Raw genomic sequence first — 15,733 nt, forward strand, 5'->3', positions numbered from 1 at the left:
CATACTGTATGTATATCCAGTTATCCCATAAGTAAAACTGTGAAAATAGGTTCTCTTTTGTAAAAATTTGCAATGACTACAAGAAGGAAACAGCCACCATAAGACTGCCCTGCCGATGGCCACAGAAAATGGTGGTCTTAACCTAGCTTGGCTACTTTTCTATTAGTGTAGCATTGAGCTTCTTTAAACACCACAAAGGAAAGGAGGAACTGGTCAATGGGTCCAAGGCCCTTTTGTCTCCTGCATTCAGGAATGGCGAGAAGGTATATATGCCCTCCTTTAGGTCACGAGGAGTAGGAAGCAGAGTCCGAGGCCTTTATTAAAGGCATGTTTGGTAAATCACTCAACATACATTGCATGATATTTGTAATGTATGAAACAAAGTTATTCATAGATATCCTGTGCTAAACAGAACAAATGTACTGAAGTCTATGTGAACACTGAGGTGGAAGCATCCTGCATTTTAGCTCTATTTATGCCCAGTATTAACTTGACATAGACACACGGTATCGTACAACTTTAACATCAGGTACAAATTAACTTAAAGGGGTTTTCTCATTTCAGGCAATGGGGGCATATTGCTAGGATATGCCCCCACTGTCTTATAGATGCGGGTCCCAGACCTATATCGAGAATGGAGCCCCGAAAGTGAAGGATAGCACACTGCGCATGCGCAGCCGCCCTCCATTCATTTCTATGGGGGCTGCCGCAAATAGCCGAGCGCTGGCTCGGCTATTGCCGTCTGCCCCATAGAAATGAATAGGAGCATGGGCTGCACATGCGCAGCACGCTCCCATTCACTTCTATGGGAGAGGTGGGGATTAGCGCTTGGTGATGGACGGACCCCGGGAAATCTGGGATCCTCCAGCCACAGCGCTCCCCGCTCTGTTCTCGATATAGGTGCGGGTCCCAGCAGTGGGACTTGCACCTATCAGAACAATGGGGGCATATCCTAGCGATATGTCCCCATTGTCTAAGATGGGAATACCCCCTTAAATTGTCATTGCCATGTAATGCTATTTTTTTCATGATTAATCTATCTTGAAAGCAAGTAGTTAAAAAAAAAATAAAAAAATCTGTGACATAATGTGATGTCCCCTGAAATATGTCTTGCTCATGGGACTATAATTCTCTTCACAGAAAGCGTCACTGTTGTTCCTCCTAGAGATGTAGGACTACATTGATCCCAAGCTGGTAACATTCCCCGTCTTAATAGGGTGTGACACTACACCCTGTCACCACTGATTGGCGAGAGAAATGGTAACATCTAGTAAATATATTTATACATTTCCAGGAGGGATAAGAGTGGAACAACACTATGTAAAGCTCTAAGAGAAGATGCTCCAGGAGCAATTCTTTACATGGGTAATGCATGTATTCACTAAAACAGACTTGCCAGGTCAACTTTAACAAGCCACAATTCTATCACCTCTCCAAGGGACTAGAATTTCCAGCATGAGCAGTGTCAACACGTTTCTGAGATCTTAATTCATGACATATTCTTTTTTTTTTTTCTGATCTGCCAGTATACTAGGAAGGAAGACAACTTTGTTCATACCAAATACATGAAAGGGGATGGATGGTCCAGCAGGTGTATATATCCTGCCCGGACTGGACATGTTAAAGCTCATTTACACATCCAGCCTGTTGTCAGAACCTGCAAACAGCATGGAAGACATTAGGTAAGGCAGATAATTTTAGAAACAACATTCACGGCTGGTGATGGCCTCATATGGTATGTAAATACATTTACATAATCTGAATTGCTGCTGATTAGGAAGTGCTATAGTCAACATACAGCACAGTAATTACCATTCTCAACCTTTTTAACATCAGCAAAGCTGTATGCACTCATTTAAAGCACTGACACATTTAATAATGACATACAGCACAGTAACTCAGGGGCTTATATACACTAGCATCTTGAACATCGCTCTGTATTTTTTGGCAGCAGGAACGGATCCCAGCATGGGGAAAAGAAAAAAAGTTTCCCTTCTGGCTTCTGGGCATCTGATCCATTTTTGGCAAAAAAATAATGAAAAGAGGATTATGGACCCTAGAAAGAATACTGTATCAAAACTGCAAAGTGTGAATGAAGGGCTATACATTATTGTAATGATACATTTATATGATTTCATTTTGGGGATAAGTACATGGATGAAATTCAGCAAATATATGACTTCTTATATTGTACCCAACTACTGGGCTCTCCAAATGAACAGAATATAAAAGATACCTTTATACTTTGTGAATCGTGCTGGGATGGCTGCTGATTGTAATAGGCATTCCTGTGTGCTATCCTTTGTGGCTATTATAGATACGTATGGAAAATATAAGACACAGCGTGATATATGTTGTACAGTTAGTCTAAAGGCTCATGAAGAGAGTTGTATATACTATAGTTCTGGCAATAGGCTGTATATTTAGAGCCCAGGAGAAGATCAGATCCCATTCTGTAAGATGAAGAAAGCCTGTCCCAAAGGCTTTGGCTCATGCATAAAACTGGAATAGGCTTGGTGCAGGAGACTAAACACGGATTCACGGTATAGAATAGTAAAGGGATTATTGCATTCTCCTTGATGTTCTTGTTTAGATGGAACAGTCACAGGAACACAGATCAATTCATTTTATCTTCTGGCCTGAATAACCAAAATGAACGTTGTGTTATAATATTCCTATGCAAAACATAACTACAGAGAAGAATATGGCTTTGCTGTTTCAGATTACAGACATACCGCAGAATAAGAGTCTTTGGCCAATGTTTTTTGGAACTCTATTGTGCAGCTGTCAGATCACGGGAATGCAGAAAGTCCCCTTTTATGTCACTGTGCTGAAGGTCTGCAGTCAGAACGCTGCTCTTTGGGGATAGGACTTATCCGAAGGTGATAAAACTGCCCCTTTTACAGACGAAGGAGACATCTGTAACTTCAATACATATGTTTCTTGAGGGAAAGTTTTCTACTTCCATTACCTAGGCCACTGTTTGCACTAAGGGACTCTGCTTTTCAGCAAATGGAATACGTATTCTTAGCAAAGCATAAACGTTACTCATAGGTTCACGCTAGAAATAAAGGACTCCTTGGGGAGGTGTATGAAATAGTACAAAAAACATGGATTACCTAAAAACAACCAATTAGAACATTTAGAAAATTAAAACCGCAAACTTACTGGTTGCAATTTAAAAGTACATCTGTCAGCAGATTTGTACCTATGAAACCTGACCTGTTACATGTGCACTTGGCAGCTGAAGGCATCTGTGGTTGTCCCATGTTCATATGTGCCCACATAAGGCTACTTTCACACCTGCGTTCAGGTGTCCGCTCATGAGCTCCGTTTGAAGGGGCTCACAAGCGGCCCTGAACGCAGCCGTCTGGCCCTAATGCATTCTCAGTGGAGGCGGATCCACTGAGAATGCATCCGTCTGCCAGCGCTCAGCCTCCGCTCAGTGAGCAGACACCTGAACGCTGCAAGCAGCGTTCGGGTGTCCGCCTGGCCGTGCGGAGGCGAGCGGATCCGTTCCGACTTATAATGGAAGTCAATGGGGACGGATCCGCTTGAAGATGACACCATATGGCTCAATCTTCAAGCGGATCCGTCCCCCATTGACTTTCAATGTAAAGTCTGAACGGATCCGCTCAGGCTACTTTCACACTTAGAAAAATTTTCTAAGTTATAATGCAGACGGATCCGTTCTGAACGGAGCCACCGTCTGCATTAATATGAGCGGATCCGTTCAGAACGGATCAGATCGAACGCTAGTGTGAAAGTAGCCTTACTGAGAAAAACTATGTTTAGATATATGCAAATGAGCCTCTAGGAGCAACGGCGACATTGCCATTACACCTAGAGGTTCTGCTCTCTCTGTATGTGCCATACCCTTTCCACTGATTGACAGGACCACGCGGTGAAAATGTCAAATCAAAGTGCAGAAGGCACAGCAGTTGCAGAGAGCAGAACCTCTAGGTGTAATGACAACGCCCCGTTGCTCCTAGAGGCTTATTTGCATATATGAAAACAATTTTTCTCAGCAATGCAGACACATATGAACATGGGGCCAACACAGATGCCTTCAGCTGCCAAGCGCACATGTAACAGATCAGACCGTTTCATAGGTACAAATATGCTGACAGATGCCCTTTAAAGGGTTTCTGTCACCTGAAAAATGGGTATTAAGCTGGCTGACATTAGCGATGTGTTAATGTCAGCTGAACATAACTATATTAGTCCCGTCTCACTGCCTAAAGCCTTTATTGAGAAATAAGAACTTTTATAATATGCTAATTAGCCTCTAGGAGCCGGGGGGGGGGGGGGCTGCATTGCACCTGCTCCTAGCTCTGTTTGCCCACCTCTTTTCACGCCTTTCTTCTCTTGTTTGACAGGGCCAGTGCTCTTCTCCCGCCGGCTGTGTCTGCAGTGTAAATCTCACGCAGTTCAGTATTCGGCGCAGGCACAGTGAGGGAAGGACGCTCAGCGAGATTTATACTGTATACTGCAGACCGGGCCGGAGGTAGGAGACCAACGATGCCGGCCCCTGTCAATCTAGTGTAGCAGGGCGTGGCCACAGGTGGGAGAACAGAGCCTCTAGGAGCAGGGATAACGCCACCCTAGAGGCTAATTAGTATATTATCAAAGTTTGTTTGTCAGCCAGCTTAATACCCATTTTTCAAGTGACAGAAACCCTTTAAAAAAATCATCACTTTTAATTTGTGCTACTTTTTATAACACGGTCATCATTTCATCAGTTTTAAGCAATTTCAAACTAAATTTCTCTAGACATCACTGTTGCTGCCATAACGGTTACGTTACATTACCTTGATTACCGCATGTATTATACATAATAAATATAGCAGGTGAAATTCTGTACTCCCTCTCATAAGAAGGAACATAAGGCACAATACCAACAATTCTACTGCCCTAAAACAAGGTGCATGTCCTGATCTAATTAATGGCAATACTCAGTACTACCATGTAGTTGTGCATAGGAGACCTTAATCTTGTATGTATTAGTACTCCAACCACAAGAGAGCTGCTTGACATGGCTTTTAAAGGTTGTGCATTACAATTTTGCTAAAGCTTAACGTTAATAAAAGAAGTAGCATATAATAAAATACAGCTTTATATAAAAGTGTCATTGATTCTAATATGAAAATACAAAAAGAATACGACATAAAAAGGCCAGCTTGGAATTTGCAATGGTACATGGTGTGCTAGAGTCCTGTAGAGCATCACATCTCGGCTCGCCTTTTATTTTTTGCTCCAGCTGCTCCATCTTCCTCCTCCTCTTCCTCTTCTTCATAATTTTCATCATGATTATCACCATGATCTTTATGAAGATCTTCATGTTCCCTCTCTACCCCAATCTGTTTTCCAACAGCCTGGGAAATAATGATAATTTCAAAATTTGTCATTGAAATAACTTTAAAGTGAATTTGCTATCAATATAAACTGCAGTCCATCCATGTTTTGCAGCAATCAGTCAAAACGGCAGCCCCCACAGGGCATAGAAAACACCTACTAGATCAAGGCTAGACAGAGTTTGGCTATATGATACTGGGTCATGTGACCGATTCCCACACAAACAGAAGTGGAAAGAAAGTTGTATGACTTTCAACATTCATTTCTATACCAAAGTGAAAGTTATTCCATGTGTGTTGTGGTTTAATCGAGTCAAATAACAAATCAATAAATTAGGGATGGACTAGCCTTAGACCATACAGATGCCAAGGTGGCAGCCCAGGACCTCCTCATGGCTGCCGCATGGGTACATAATGATCCGATGCTCTCAGCCTTAGTTAAGGTTAGGAGCATCAGGTATATGCAACTGGCAGGCGGTCACATGCGTCCTCCAAAATGTAAAAGTAAATTCCCCATTAAAAGTGCCCTGTCTGACCCAGGAAGAAGTACAGCGGCGTCTTAAAAAGATTAAAATAGACAGATCGCCAGGACCGGGTGGCATACACCGCCATATCCTAAGAGAATTAGGTAATGTCATAGCCAGACCCTCTGATACTTAAGGACTCTATACTGAAAGGGAGTGTTCCACAGGATTGGCGCATAGTAAATTTGGTGCAAATATTCAAAAAGGGTCCAAAAACAGAGCCCGGAAACTATAGGCCGGTAAGTTTAACATCTGTTGTGGTCAAACTGTTTGAAGGTTTTCTAAGAGATGCTATCTTGGAGTACCTCAATGAAAATAAGAGTATAACACTATCAGCATGATTTCATGAGGGATTGGTCATGTCAAACTAATTTAATCAGTTTCCACGAGGAGGTAAGTTCTAGACTTTACAGCGGCGAATTAATGGATGTCGTATATCTGGACTTCTCCAAAGCATTTGACACTGTACCACACAAAACGTTAGTATATAAAATAATAATACTTGGACTGGGAGAAAATGTCTGTATGTGGGTAAGTAACTGGCTCTGTGATAGAAAACAGTGGGTGGTTATTAATAGTACACACACAGATTGGGTCAATGTCACTAGTGGGCTACCTCAGGGGTCAGTATTGGGCCCTATTCTCCTCAATATATTTATTAATGATCTTGTAGAAGGCTTGCACAGTAAAATATAAATTTTTGCAGATAACACTAAACTGTGTAAAGTAATTAACATGGAAAAGGACAGTATACTACTACGGAGGGATCTGGATAGATTGGAGGCTTGGGCAGATAAGTGGCAGATGAGGTTTTACACTGACAAATGTAAGGTTATGCACATGGGAAGGAATAATGCAAGTCACCCGTACATACTAAATGGTAAAACACTGGGTAACACTGACATGGAAAAGGACCTAGGAATTTTTGTGAAAAGCAAACTAAGCTGTAGAGACCAGTGTCAGGCAGCTGCTGCCAAGGCCAATACGATAATGAGTTGCATCAAAAGAGGCATAGATGCCCGTGATGAGAACATAGTCCTACCACTTTACAAATCACTAGTAAAACCCCACATGGAGTACTGTGTACAGTTCTGGACTCCTGTGAACAAGTCCTGATCTCCGGAATACTGACGGGGGTGTATAGCAGTATATTGATTTATGATGCTATGTAACCCTTACAGTTCTGGAATGTATTTTATAACACTGACATAATGCTGTCAGTTTTATCCAAAACATTCCAGAACTCTAAGAGTTACATAGCATCATAAATCAATATAAATCTATGCATCCCTGTCAGTGTTCCGGAGTTCAGAACGGGTGCTCTCCCTGACGCACGCTGCGAGTCCGATGCGTGGGACTTGTCCGTGGCCTTACAGTACAATTTCAAATTCTCAGATGTGCACTATTTTCATTATCGTGTGAAAAAAAAAATCACTGATTTTTATTGCTTATTTTAATCTTTTAACATTTTGGGTAAAATTGACAGTGACTGCACAGCAGAATTCAATTTAACACACGTGGGGATTTATAAGGAACCACCATAAAATTTGTGTCTAGAAAATAAGGATGTATCCTCATTTGAGGTGTCACTTAAAGGGAATCTGTTACCTCAGATACACCCTCCAAACTAGAGTAGGAGGTGTATAGTGTAACTGATGCAGAGTCCAGTTATGTAATTTTTATCTTCTCAAAGATTGTAAGCTCTTGTGAGCAAGGCCCTTAGTCTTCTTGTTTTATTTGTGCCCTTGCTTGTTGCTATGTTATATTATAATTTTATAAAGATTAATATTATCTTCATACTCACTTGCGTTCCAACCCTGAAACCAGTAGTGAAATCCCGAGCTCATACACATATTAAAGAGGAGTCCTCTCCTTGCATTTTACTGCTGGATTGTGGGAGGACAGTGTAGGAATGCAAGTGATTATGAAGATACAAATTACGTAATCGGACTCCGCGTCACACTATATGTTTACTCTAATTTGGAGGTGTTTTGGAGCTGACAGATTCCTTTTAATGTAAGAAGAACCTGTGAGCCTCCTGTAAACAAGTTTGCCACTATCTATTACATGTTCCCCCATAAGGGCTCTCTGTCACGGAAAGTGAGGGAAGGAAAGCAAACCAAACAACTAACAGGTAATAAAACAGCAGACTAGGCCCCACAGTTAAGCAACAGGGAAAGGTCACCACCTGACAATCCCTAAGCCTTTTCCTGTCTGCTAACAACATGAACAAATCCCAATGGTAGAAGTCTTCATGCACTGGAACCTAAGCCCTGATGCAACTGACACAAACCCTCAGCTAGGGAGCAGGCGATAAGACAACCGGTTCCTTGCACAAGATGAAGGAACCAGTGTCTTCCCTAAGGCCTAGCCAGGAAATACAACAAAAGGGAAGAAAGGAGGACTGGGAGTAGGAGATCCACCAAGCACCAGCAGAAAACTCCAGAAGAAACTATAAACCACAAGGGCTATAGTGAGAGGCAGAGATAAACAGCATCACTAACGGAGGTGGGATCCTGCCAAACACCACAAAAAAGCAATCTGTCAGATAGGCTTACGTGCCGCAAGTCTGACAGATCTTCTCAGATCACTCACAGGGCAGGGCATGACACTGAGTGACCTCCGGGCACCCAGGACCAACTTTATCTGGGTGTGCCCTGTGAAAGGCCTTTACAAGGCGACCATCATTGACATTGGTAGCCAGAACCCACATTTTTTTCTCAGGACCGTATCCCGTCCAATGCACAAGGTAGGGAGCCCCGAAGAACACACGAGTTGAGTATTCTGGAACTCCAGATTACCATCTACCAAAACCGGAGGAGGAGGCAAAGGAGATGGTTCAACAGGTTCAACATACTTTTGCAACAAGGATCTGTGAAACACATTATGGATCTTCCAGACCTGCGGAAGTTCCAGACGAAACGCAACCAGATTAACAATGGCCGAGATTTTGTAAGGGCCAATAAATCTTGAGCCCAACTTCCAAGAGGGTACCTTCAACTTAATGTTCTTAGTGGACAACCACACCAAATCACCCACACACAGGTCCGGACCAGTAAGACGTCTCTTGTCAGCCACACGTTTATATCTTTCGCCCATTTTTCTCAAATTAATTTGAATCTTACGCCAGATAGAAGACAACGAAGAAGAGAATCTCTCCTCTTCAGGTATACCAGAAGATTCAGTCCCAGAAAAGGTACCAAACTGAGGGTGAAAACCACATGCGCCAAAAAATAATGACTTATCAGTTGACTCCTGTCTACGGTTATTCAAGGCAAACTCAGCCAAGGACAAATACGAGGACCATTCTTCCTGATTTTCAGCGACAAAACACCTCAAATAGGTCTCCGGGTTCTGGTTAGTGTGCTCAGTTTGACCATTCGACTGAGGATGGAAAGCTAAAGAGAAAGACAACTGAATACCTAGACAATAACGAAACGCCTTCCAAAACCTGGGAACAAATTGCGTCCCCCTATCAGACACCACATCAGAGGGAATGCCGTGTAATTTCATGATGTTATCAATAAACACCTGAGAGAGAGTTTTAGCATTGGGCAAACCAGATAATGGTACAAAGTGAGCCATCTTACTAAAGTGGTCCACGATCACCAAAATCAGAGTCTTCCCAGAGGAACTTGGTAAATCAGTGATGAAGTCCATAGACAAATGCATCTGTAACGGATCTCCTGGCACCCTGACGGGGTACCTCCGTTGATGGATGCTCCTAGTGCTTCCTGAGGGCTCCAAGCACTCCACTTGACACCGTAATCACTGCTGACCCCACGAACCGCCGCAGCTTGGTTGAGGTCTCGCCGTCTTCCACCCACCCTGGGCTCAAGACCAGGATCCAACTTCTAGTGGGTAGAACCGTGTTGTAATCCCAGGGGAGTACAATACCGATAGGAATCCCCAGAGTAAATATAGCTGTTCCCTCACACATGAGATGACACTATGTTGAGGGTAAAACAGGCACTCCCTTTATTGAAGATCAACTCAGTATATATACAGTTCAAGAAGTCTAACAACATAACGCAATCAACCATGAACAACATGCAAACAGACATCTTCACCCCCTCCATAATGAATGAATAGGGAGAGAGGAGACACATGTGATGGGATTATCTCCTGAGTGTATCATAGGGAGATCTACTCATCTAGGAGCTGGCTGCTCCTAGAGTCAGCTATCTTAATCCCATCACTAACACAATCAGTGGGAGTCTCGGTGCAGAGTTAACCCTTTTTGTGTTGCTGAATCCACACCATGCCTTTTTAATGGGCAATAGGAAATATGTGGCATATAAATGCAACACATAAATCAGGGTTCATAGTTCCTTGTAACCCCAAAAGGTCTGAGGGGGTCTCCATAGTTCTGGGTCCATAGTCTATAGGAAGGAGGCTGGCCCTCAGGCTTCTCCAGCAGCCCCAGTGACGGTTCAGTCAGTCACAGCGTCCTAGGACGAGATGGAATGGACAAAGGGAGAAGAGATCCTGATGGCAGAGTGTGAGCTACCTTAGCGCGTGCACAGGTCTCACAAGCTGCTACATAGCCCTCAACACATTTACACAAACCTGGCCACCAGAATCTCTGGGAAATAAGATCCACTGTGGATCTACCCCCAGGGTGTCCCGCAAGGACAGTATCACGATGTTCCTTGAACACCTTGTGTCGCAGTTCTGAAGGAACAAACAACTTCCCTGGAGGACAGAAATGAGGTGCCTCACCTTGAGCCCCAACACTTCCGCCTCCAGCTCAGGATAAAGAGCGGATACCACCACCCCATCAGCCAAAATCGGAGCGGGATCCTCCGAATCCCCCCCCCCTTCCCAGGAAATCTACGTGACAAAACATTCGCTTTGACATTTTTGATCCCAGGACGATAAGTGACCACAAAATTAAATCTGGTAAAAAACAATGACCACCTGGCCTGCCTAGGGTTTAGACGCTTTGTTGATTGCAGGTAAGCCAGATTCTTATGGTCAGTAATTACCATAATCGGATGAATCGCTTCTTCTAGCCAATGACGCCATTCCTCAAAGGCCAATTTGATGGTCAGCAACTCTCTATTCTTATCATAATTTATTTCGGCAGCAGGGAGTTTCTTTGAGAAAAAAAAGCACACGGGCGCCATTTGCTAAGAGAGGGATCCTGCGACAAAACTGCTCCGACTCCCACTTCTGACGCGTCAACCTCCACAATGAAGAGTTGACACATTGGGTTGCATCAGAATGGGAGCAGAAGCAAAACATTTCTTAAGTAACCCAGAAACTGCAGCTCCTGGATAGCAAACACACATTTCTCCAACTTACAGTGCTCCAGACTAAAAAAAATATGAAGAAGCCATTGGCTCCTAACCTGAAAAATTTAGGAGCCAAATGAAATTTTTAGTAGCCAAAATTTAAAATATATATAATATAGCTGGGATGCTTAGGAGAATATAAGCCATCTAAGGCCGAACGTGTATATTCTTTCCATATCCATTTTTGTATTTTTTTGGGCGGGCCGAATACGGAACCATTCATTTCAATGGGTCCGCAAAATAAACGGAAGTTACTCCGTGTGCATTCTGTTTCTGTATGTCCGTACTTCTGTTCCGCGAAAAAATAGAACATGTCCTATTATTGTCCGCATTACGGACAAGGATAGGACTATTCTATTAGAGGCCAGCTGTTACGTTCCGCAAAATACAGAATGCACACGGACGTCATCCGTATTTTATGCATAACCATTTTTTGCAGACCGCATATGGTCGTGTGCAAGAGGCCCAAGTCTGAGAGGACACAATAAGCCCTTTAAGCAGTGCATGTTGATTAAGTCAGCTGGCACATGCCCAATGAGGCAGGTCTGTGAACACTACCGTACCATGAGCTTTTAATGTACTTTTTTACTAGGCCATCAGCACCTGCAATGAATGAAAATAATCTAACACAGCAATCTAACTCCTGTTATAGGTGCCAGAAAAAAAAAAGGCGTCAAGGCTGTCCATCATTAGTGCATGGACAGCTTAAATCAGGAACACACTAGAAATCAGACAGCAACTGTACATATGTCATTTAGTGCTGATTTGGAAAAATATTAAAGGAGTTGGCAACGGAGGCAACATATTTTTGTACAGTGCTCAGGGTGGTTTAAAAAGAATCAATACTCACTACCACTGATCCCCTGCCACTCCTATTTCAATGCTTAATGGGTCCCCACTGGTCTCTGCGCACAGGAAATGCCAGCTCAGTCAATCACTGGCCGAGAAAAGTATAGTGCCATGGCTAGTGATTTGCTGAGCAGGCTTCTCCTGGCATTTTTCTGCTTGTGGAGACTGGACCATTAAGTAGAGAACAGTGGAAACCCAGTTGGAACGGGAATATCAGGGATTGAGGGATGGTGAGTTTTGATTCTTTAATATAAAACCACTCCAAACCCTTTACAAAAATTTTGCACTGCACTGAACAATCCCTTTAAACATTTTGTACTCAGTACTTAAAAGGGACAGCAATAGGTTAGATAATAAAAAATAAAAATAAACTCTCACTAGTTGAATCCCACATAACTCCTGCACTGATCCTTCCTTATTTTCTGGTGCTGTACATTCACATGATGCGATTCTACGGTCACCTGCTGCACATGCTGGCATCACCAATGAGGCCAGTAATTGTCTGCAATGGTCACATGGACATATTCCATGTCATCACTTCAGGAAAGAAAAAACTGCTGGGGACAACAGCATCAGTGCTGGAGTGGCCGGGAATTAACTGGCGAGCGAGTTTTTTTTTTTTTTTTCATATTTCCTGCGCTTAATTTCTTTTGAATTAAAGTTCTTGAAAATCCCTTTAATTACTAATTAACCTGATTTATTTATGCAGTAATGATGGTCCTGAGTACTGATAATGTGCAATCGGCACTGTAGAAACTGCGGAATATGGACAAGAACAAATGCAGAATACATACCCATGTTTAAGGCTCCTTAAAGTTTATGAGATTAGGGAAGCCATTAAACGTTTGAAACTTGTTAGTCACATCAGTTTGTTATGAGGGAAAACTCAGTCCAAGGTCTGCTGGGAGCTTGACGGGATTTGCGATGTAGGAGTTCTGAATTCACACGTCTGTGAGATCCCGGCCCGGAGTCCTGCCGAGAGCAGGAGTGCACGGCGTCATTGGTTGCAATGACGCCGTGCGCTTCCTGCTGCTGCCGCAGTACAGTAATACACTGGGAACATACCAGTGTATTACTGCACTCCTGCTCTCAGCAGGACTCCGGGCCGGGATCTCACAGACTTGTGAATTCAGAAGCAGACTGCTGGAAGCGGAAGCACAAGATGCGGGATCCCAAGCCACGCCCACCCTCTATGCCGAGTAGTGTGAGCGAGCGGATCTTCAGACGTCTGCAGCGTGTGTCTGCTGGGTGAAAGCCTTTTTTTTCCTTAGAGACAGAGCAGCGGAGGGTTTAGGCGCAAATGGCGACAAGACTACAAAGTTTATTCTCCTGAAGGATCGATAATACTTGTCTTAATTATCCTGATGAGTCTCCATATCAGATGAGTAAATTAGAATGTCATCGAGGTAAATAACAACAAACCTCCCCACCAAATGATTAAAAATGTAATTGATAAAGTGCTGGAAGACTGCCGGGGCATTAGTCAAACCAAAGGGCATAACCAGGTTTGCGAAGGGACCCTCAGGGGTATTGAAGGCAGTCTTCCATTCGTCGCCTTCCTTGATTCTGATCAGATTATAAGCCCCTCTTAAATCCAACTTAGAAAACACCTTGGCACCGACAATCTGTTCAAATAGATCCGGAATCAAGGGAAGGGGATAAGGGTCACGGACAGTAATGAGATTCAGTTCCCGGAAATCTAAAATCTAAACATGGTCTAAGGGACTCGTCTTTTTTCATTACAAAAAAGAAGCCCGCTGCCATAAGCGATTTAGATGGTCTAATATGACCTTTTTTCAAACTCTCGGCAATATACTCTCGCATAGCTACTCTTTCAGGTTGGGAAAGATTATATTACAGAGATTTTGGAAATTTAGCTCTGGGAATAAGATTGATCGGACAATCATACTCTCGGTGGGGGGGGGGCAACTCCTGATCTCCACCCTCTGAGAATACGTCCAAAAAATCATATAGAAAAGGAGATACCACCTTAGTGGATACCACGGAAATGGATGCACCAAGACAGTTGTCCATAAAAAATAAATTACTCCAATTACTGATTTGTCTAGTTTGCCAATCAATCAATGATAGGATTAGGTTTCATCAACCATGGTAAACCTAGAACCAGAGGAGCAGGCAAACCCTTCAGAACAAAACAAGAAATGGATTTAACATGAGAATCACCCACACTCAAATGAATATCCTGCACAATATGAGTTAGACAGTTTTGTGAGAGAGGCAAGAAATCAATAGCAAACACTGATATCTCTTTGCTTAATGCGCTAGATATAAAACCATGAGTCTGAACAAATTGATAAGCAATAAGATTAATCCCTGCGCCACTGTCAACAAATACTTACTAACTCAATATTTTCAGAGTCTAGCACCACCATGGCAGGCAGGAGAAAACGGGTACTGCAGGTAGAATACAAATATACCTGTTCTGACTCCCCATTAATACTACAAAGAGTAAGGGTACTCATTTTTTCCTTTGAAAGAACCCCCCCTTTTTTACATTGCCACTTTGAGGCTTAATAAAAGGACACAATAATAAAATGTCCTTCTTTACCACAGAAATAACAGTCTTTTCTGCACACTATAGTTCCTCTAACCAGGGTAAGAAGAGACCTGACCTAGCTGCATAGGCTCATCTCCAGTTCCAGCGTCACTGTACCCCAAGGGACAGATTCCTCATGTGACAGTGTCTCCTGCCTGAGGGGAACCTTGCACCTCTCCCTCAGACGTCTATCAATCCTTACTGCTAGGGACAGGGCCGCCTCCAATGAATCGGGGTTTTCATGAAATGCAAGGGCATGTTTTAGTCTCTCAGACAGCCCCTGACAGAACTGACTACTGAGTGCAGGATCATTCCACTCAGAGTCAGACGCCCATCTTCTGAATTCAGAACAATATGACTCAGCAGAAATAAGCCTTTCCCTGACTACTAACATGAACAAATCCCAATGGTAGAAGTATTCATGCACTGGAACCTAAGCCCTGATGCAACTGACACAGGGAGCAGGCGATAAGACAACTGGTTCCTTGCACAAGATGAAGGAACCAGTGTCTTCCTAAGGCCCAGCTAGGAAATACAACAAAAGGGAAGAAAGGAGGACTTGTCTCAAGACGCACTGGGAGCAGGAGATCCACCAAGCACCAGCAGAAAACTCCAGAATAAAGTATAAACCGCAGGGGCTATAGTGAGAGGCGGAGAGAAATAGCATCACTAACTAACTAATGAGCAGAACATGTGAGGAGGTGGGATCCTGCCCAACACCACAACAAAGCAATCTGTCAGATAGGCTCACGTGCCGCAAGTCTGACAGATCTTCTCAGATCACTCACAGGGCAGGGCATGACTATTCTTCACTCTCTTGAGAAAATAAATAAAATTAAGTCTTGCTGAAGACGTTTGTTCAAGCGCTACTATTTTTGATAAAAATCTGCTTCGAAAAAGACACTAGGACTAGGCTGTGATGTTACCAGCTGGGAGACGGTCTGACACAGCAGATATGTTCCCCCGCTGCCTTATCTTTATAGGAGAATGCAAACCAATCCTTATTTTTATAGGTTCTCAGCAAAAAATGAGGAACATGTTTTTAAACTGAGCACAAACAGCTCACTGTTTGTAATGTGATTACTGTAAGAGACCATCAAGGCTGAGATGAGAAAGCGGTTGGCAAATGTATTGCACTGACTTCAATGCAAT

At 43.1% G+C, this 15,733-nt stretch overlaps 1 protein-coding gene across 3 annotated transcripts in view; it reads right to left on the bottom strand.

Moving 5' to 3' along the window:
- Positions 1 to 4,573: 4,573 nt before the first annotated feature.
- GOLIM4 (golgi integral membrane protein 4) overlaps positions 4,574 to 15,733 on the bottom strand; it is a 138,333-nt gene continuing 127,173 nt past the window's right edge. For all 3 annotated transcript variants that reach the window (XM_044290734.1, XM_044290735.1, XM_044290733.1), the window contains one exon: positions 4,574 to 5,375. In XM_044290734.1, coding sequence (XP_044146669.1) covers positions 5,226 to 5,375 — 150 coding nt within the window. In that variant the 3' untranslated portion in view covers positions 4,574 to 5,225. The remainder of the gene's footprint in view (positions 5,376 to 15,733) is intronic.

This window comes from Bufo gargarizans, chromosome 4, assembly GCF_014858855.1.
Source record: "Bufo gargarizans isolate SCDJY-AF-19 chromosome 4, ASM1485885v1, whole genome shotgun sequence".
Lineage (NCBI taxonomy): Eukaryota > Metazoa > Chordata > Amphibia > Anura > Bufonidae > Bufo > Bufo gargarizans.